This window comes from Dufourea novaeangliae, unplaced genomic scaffold, assembly GCF_001272555.1.
Source record: "Dufourea novaeangliae isolate 0120121106 unplaced genomic scaffold, ASM127255v1 scaffold21, whole genome shotgun sequence".
In the NCBI taxonomy this organism is placed as follows: Eukaryota; Metazoa; Arthropoda; class Insecta; order Hymenoptera; family Halictidae; genus Dufourea; species Dufourea novaeangliae.
The window spans coordinates 2,301,303-2,308,013 of NW_015373910.1; the positions used below are offsets into that span (position 1 = coordinate 2,301,303).

At 34.5% G+C, this 6,711-nt stretch overlaps 2 protein-coding genes across 2 annotated transcripts in view; both read right to left on the reverse strand.

Annotated features, from left to right (window-relative positions):
* Positions 1-3,619, reverse strand: part of LOC107194182 (adenylosuccinate lyase) — a 39,859-nt gene extending 36,240 nt beyond the window's left edge. Inside the window, exon 1 of the mRNA XM_015583760.1 lies at positions 3,371-3,619. Coding sequence (XP_015439246.1) covers positions 3,371-3,514 — 144 coding nt within the window. The 5' untranslated portion in view covers positions 3,515-3,619. The remainder of the gene's footprint in view (positions 1-3,370) is intronic.
* A 1,663-nt stretch (positions 3,620-5,282) lies between these two features.
* On the reverse strand, positions 5,283-6,314 carry LOC107193902 (probable RNA-binding protein 46). Its single transcript, XM_015583438.1, has 2 exons — positions 5,883-6,314; positions 5,283-5,513 (listed from the first exon to the last, which is right to left on the reverse strand). Exons 1-2 carry the CDS (start codon positions 6,312-6,314, stop codon positions 5,283-5,285), a joined length of 663 nt encoding a protein of 220 aa, XP_015438924.1.
* Between the last annotated feature and the right edge of the window lie 397 nt (positions 6,315-6,711).

A 6,711-nucleotide genomic window follows, 5' to 3' on the forward strand; every position in this document is an offset into this window, starting at 1 on the left:
AGGTGTCAAAAAAAAAACATGAAGCGTCACGCATTCCCTTCTCATCCTTAATATTACAAGTTCACATTTTTACTGTCATTGATAAATTACTTAATCGAAGAAATCTAAACATTTACAGTGAAAATTATTCGTGAAATAGACGCGAAAAATGTTTCTATCGATAGTCAAAGAAATAGAACGAAAGAGTAATATGAAAATTAATATATTAGTTTATTTAAAGGTATGAGCGCAAGTAAATGTAAGTGCTTAACCTTTCTTCTGTGCACAAAATAAAAAATGGTTTCCGATTCTTGTAACTTCAATGTATATTGTTCCGTGACAGGTAAACACACGAGAATGTTCATTAATTTGTTAATATTTCCTTCGTTCGTCGTTTACTCATCTGTTCCTTTAATATTATTTACTAAATTAATTTATAAAATTAAACAACTTCCGTAACGATCAATTTAAACCGTTCGATCGAATAATTTGTTTTCCAAAGGGTAGTATACAAATAAATTTTCTAACTTTCATTTCTATTTAATTGTTTAGGGGTATCGAGAACGACGGGAAACGTGTTACATATTTTCATGATTCCGTAACATGCTTGAAGAATCTTTACAAACTACTAAAATGCAGCCCAAAAGGGAGGAGCAACATCAACTAAAAAAGAATAATTCCAAATTTTTTAATGCAATCCATGCATAAAAAATTACAATTTTAGTATACCCAATAAACTATTTGGTTGTGTGTCACCTAATTTTCATGTAAGAAATCAGACCTTTCTGCAGATATAATGTATCTCAAACACTTCTTTGCATAGAATATTATAGAACAATCAGTAATTTACTTTGATATTGTCATCGGAAGCCTTCAAAATTGGTTTCATATAACACTTTCTCTCGCCCGGAAAAGCTTTCCCAAGCAGTTGCCTATTTTCCGTACGAATACCATCGTTCGAATACGTCGTAGCTTTTATAGGATACGCATAATAAGGAAAGGTGTCAGCAAAGTTCGAAGTAGAATTCAAAACGGACCCCCGATTAATCTGACTGTCGTGATACCCGACTCCAAGTGCATTTTTCGCACCGTTCATCGTTTCATATCCACCAGATTGCTTAAAACCACTAGGGACCCCATTAAACAACTCAGGAAACTTGCCAGTTTCACCGGAAGAAGACTGATTAAATACTGATCCTGCAGAAGACCACCCAAAATTCTGTCCCATTGCTACCGAATTTAAGTTATTCGGCAAAAATTGTTGCAACCAACGTTCACGATCCGATTCCTGTTGGTACATCGATCCTCGAACGTTCTGCATGTTACATTGTCCCGGGATTTCATCGGACAATGGAGCATAAGCGACATGACCATTCTGGGCGAAGTTATTCACGGGAAAATTCTGATGATTATTATCGAACCGAATTAAATTCACGAACTGGTGGCCAGTGTCGGCCAAGGTTTGACCGTTGAAAATGTTATTAGACATTCTGTCGACATTATTCGCGTGTATTTTATCATTCTCATTTTTAATATTCAAAAGTTCCGAAATTTTTGGCACGAGATTGTCCACCGAATTCCATCCGCGATCCATTGAATAATAATAGTTCTGTGCTCCCGTGTTAATTTCTGGGGGCACGCAAGTTCCATGATTTTGAAACAAATAGTTGGAATATAACGCTAAATTGTTTTCCAGATTGCAAGTCGGGCTTTGTAAATTGTTGCTAATAATTCGATGATGGTCGAGAGACTCGTCAGAGTATTGCTGAGTCTCGTTCAATTTCAGACTTTTAGGACGTTTCCCTTTGTTCAGATATGTACTAATCGATGGAAGAATCAGGTCCGATTGGTGCGATACGTGATTCTTCTTCGATTTCTCGTGCAGGAAAGAATGGTCCGTAATGGTCCTGAGGTTACCATTAATGTCCCAAGCATTGTCGACATTTTGATTCGCTTTACATTCGTTTCTGATCCCTGTTGCCGAGCAATTGCAAGGAAGGAGGCTTCTCAATTGACATTTCTCGAGTGTGCAATGATTCGACGAATGCTCGAAACTTCTTGGGAGACATTCCGGCGTTGGATTTATGGGTGGATTATGGTTTGATTTATGGGTTCTTCGGTTGATCATCGCGTTCGATCGTTTATTCGCGGTTTTGTTCTGCTTCATACGACCTAATGATTTGCCGAGTTTCCTTTCCCCGAGAATTGTCTTCGTGATTTCGATGTTGCCAAGATCGTCTACGATCCCGGATTCCTCGAGCTATAATTCGTGAAAGATTATTGAATTGCTGGATTAAATAGAATTTTTATAGCTTCTTCTATTTTTTACTCCACAAATGTTTAATGGTATTTGACGATTAATTTTCGATTAACGAAGGGACGTTCTGTGTCTGCAAGTTTGACTGAAATTACTGGCATCGCTTTGTGTGGGTAATTTTATTTAATTTATTAGAATTGTATTTAATGTATTAAATTACTAAAATGTATTGTTTAAATTTTCATTTATACCGATGAACCATGCCCAGCACAAGTTTTCGTTATTTTTTTTATATGTATGAAATTCACACTGCTAAATGTTGAGGTGGTTTTGAAAATTTTTAGCGTTACTAATCGATCTACATTTGATACATCAATATTTCGTTCTGAAATCACACATGCTTGCTTGAAGTCGTCATTAAAGAATTTGCGAAACTCCATTTTTACGAAAATAGTCTGAAAGTAATTATTTGAACCACGATCTACTGAAATAACATATTTGTGCAACGCAAGTGAACTTCTGATAACCCTTAAAAAACCATGTTCGCGAAACTTTCCTAATAACAAATATGGTGTGGCAATTCAATGTTAAGGATCGTGTCGTAATTCTCAGATAAGAATAGACTCCCTTTATTCCTATTTGTGTAAATACGAATATAATGAAACACAATAAATACACATATAAAACTAAAATATTATCTAAATAAAAAGTAAAAATTTTATTCCAATTGAAACGTCACTAAAACTATTTAAAATGAATGATTGATTATTGATAAAACATGGAATAAACACTTGCAAAGATAAATTCTAAGCAACAAAAAAATGAACGCATTTCAATTTTAGATACTCTTATCGGTTAGGACAAACTGCTCCAAATTGATATTCTGATGAATTGAACCTTGAACTAACATTAATTAACACAAAACATCTGAAATTCTTTGATTCAGTGATAGGCAGAAATTATACCTACAGATTATTGACAAAAACGATTTATAAAAAAAATGGAGTAACTATACGGTCTTTAACAAAAAGCAGTATTGAAAATCAATTATTTGAATAAAGACCAGGAACTCTTAGTGGATCAAGCCGGTTATGATAATTTCCTTTAAGTGTCTTACAATAAACAGGTACGAACCATTTCTGCCTTGGCCAAGTATACCCACAATTTCCGCCACGTGCTAAACTTGTGTTGGTCACTGAAGTTGTATCGCATTTCCTTCGACGCGTATCTAGTCGCCAAAGGACTGCGGTAATCACTGTATTCACTGTTTCCCGCCATCGAGACACTCGTTTTTATAGATTTCAAATTGATTCAGTGGACCGTACGATTTTCGAAAACGATTTCGTATAATACGAGAGCACGAGGAAGCACGCGGTCAGCTGATCGACTCGACACATCTGCCGCTGCGCATTCTCTTTAATGAATGCCGACCATTGCAGCGCGGCTCGTCGGCAGAACTGTGAACTATTTCATTCAAACTGCGTTCGTATCGTGATACAGAAAAATTTGATAATTCTGAACGATTTTCTGACTTTTAGAAAACAAATGTTTGATCGAATTGTGTTTATCTATCTGAAGGTTGGACGTATGACTTTAAAGAATGTTTTTGTACCAATATAAAGAAGCAAAATTGATATGAGCGCTTTTGTATATTTTTTCTGAATGTTTATGTAACATATGACTCGTTACGTATTTTAAAAAATTATAATACACATAATTATAGAATAATATTTGTCGAATCCTGTTTTTTATATTTTGTACTTGGGTTTAAATACTTAAGATAAATAGGTACAGTGATTACTTCTGAAATATTGTTTACACAAGTTAAAGAATTTCCAAATTTTAGTGATAAAATTTGTATTCAGTTCTGTATAGTACATCCAATTTCGTATAGACTACAAACTCTAATCTTCAATAATTTAGGAAATAGATTGAATATTTTGTATATAAATTTGTAACTAGAGGAGGAACAATAATTCAGACGCGATTCATATACCACCAAACGAATATTTACAAAAAAAGTAACTCTTGTTTCATTTTGAAGTACATAATTCCGACATTATGTGAAGATAATTGTAAACTTTATCAGAACATTCTAGTATAGTATTGTATTATTCAATAAAAATTATTAACATTAATCTACTATTCAATAAAAGCCTAGAATTAATATTTTCTTTTTTTTTTATAAAGAAAGCAAATATATTTCTGTGGAAAAATATATTCGTATCAAGACGTAATGAATAAGAGTACGATCTACCGATTGCATAAAACGATCTGCGTCTGAGTGTTCACCCACATGGCTCTCGATTCTCGTAAATCGCGATACCAATTGCAGACAAGGCAACTGGGGAAAGTACCCACGTTCTATTTTCACGTGGGACCATAAGTGACTGATGTCATTGTTCTTTCCACGCAAAAGGAAAAGCATAAACTGCAACTGATGCCTACTTGCAAATATTACCATCCCTTCGTCAATGTTCTATCATCGTCTCGCGTTTGTGTACATTAACGATCGATGCTTATCAATATGCTGCGGATTTTATGCGTCCACAGTGCACGCGAGTACGTACTCGAAGAATTTTAAAATATTTAAATATACACAATTTTTATGGTTACTAAATATTTAAAACAATAATAAAAATAACGAGTAGAAATGGGGACGTCAGTAGAAATAAGGCCTTCTACCTTATGCACTTTGCATTGTTTACTTTCAAACTGTTAAATAACTGTCTATAAAACTTAAAACTTTGTAAACATCCACATTCTATTTATTAATAATTTCGTTTAGAATAGACTTTTTCAATATAGACTTATATTCAAATCTTGAGTGTCGAAATTGCAATATTGTAATGTGAATTCACTTGACTGTAATTGAAATCCGAAATTTATACACAAAATGCGCTGAAGAATTAAGATTCAAAGTAGGTCGAAATATAGTAATTACGGATAAAAATTCTGTAAGTATACTACTAATAGAATAGACAAATTCATATTACAACTAGATTTTATAAGTTCTATACTAACTAAGAATTTCTGTTGCAGAAAATTAAAAATGTTTTCGTATACCCACCACGTTCGAGGGAGTTATGTTTGGATTCGCCCATTCCACGTTTACTTCACAGTTACGAAACAGCGTCGTGGATTCAGGTACCAATCGTCTTCTTCCCATAGCGGCGCCACGATGAGTCTTGTACGAAACCAATACATAATTAATGTGACCGTCACTGTTTCGATAAACGGCTACATTGTCGACGTCGTCTGTTATATCGTAGATGCGCTGAAAATATATGATATAATTATTTACGTACCTTCACACATTGTGCACGTTTCAGTTTACTACACAAAGATTTTAAAACTGTACCAATCGCGAAGTATAAAAAAAATTTTGAACACTTCTAATTGTAAAATACTATACAATGAAAAAATTACATTCGTACAAAAAGAGTTAGATATAATACAATCAGTCTAAAAGTCAACCGAAATATGCTCCGCAGTGGTCGTGTTAAGAATTTTCTCACGCCAAATATTCAATAGTTTATTGAAGCTCTTTCACTGTATTTTACACATTCGTGCATAATATGTTTTATAAATCCTGAAATAATTTCCTTCAAGCTTTCAGTGTAAGATCAATTTAAAAAATCCGTACCCTAACAATCGTTTCAGTGTCCATGTTCTGTGGTAGCTGGTTCATATAAAGACGACAATTATTGATACTGGCTACGACACCGATCCTTTTTCCGGGATAGATTTCAAACTGATTTAGTTCCTTCACTGCTCGTGCTGCCTCCTCTTCGGTGGTGTACATAATGAAGCAGTATCCCCTGTTCGTGCCGGAAAAGTCCATCATCAGGCGCAATTCGTATATCTTACCCACGGTACCGAATATTCGGACGATCTCAGGCTCGTAATAATCTCGTGGGATGCTGCCGACAAAGATTTCGCATTTCGGACTAGGTGGTGGACCCGTCCATTCCGTCGGCGGTCCCAGCTTCCTCTGGCCGTTGATCTGCGTTAACGTTAACTGGGAATCGGCCATGAATTTCAGCAGCTTCAGACAACTTTCCATCTGATCCTTCATGGTTAGTAGTTTTCGTGGTGTCGGTTTCCGATTGCTTGTGCACACTTTAATTTGATAAAGGGGGAATTAACATCGCGTAACATATAACTTAACAAGTTAAGTACTATATATAGTGGTCACAGGCTTCATTGAATTATACAAAAGAAATATTGAATTTCTACATAGGAACATTTAACATTTTATAAATATAATTAGTAGTAGAGTAATAATGAAAGCAATGCGTGTTCAAGTCAAGGCGTGAATACTTATATTGTTAATACCAAAATTCTAAGGAAATGTATTTTATCATGATGCTGTCCTAAAAGTGAAAACTGGCATCCAACGTGTTAATTCAAGTAAAATTTATTATTAAATAGTCCTGTTATATATTTCGTTGGAATGCTGAATATTTTACATC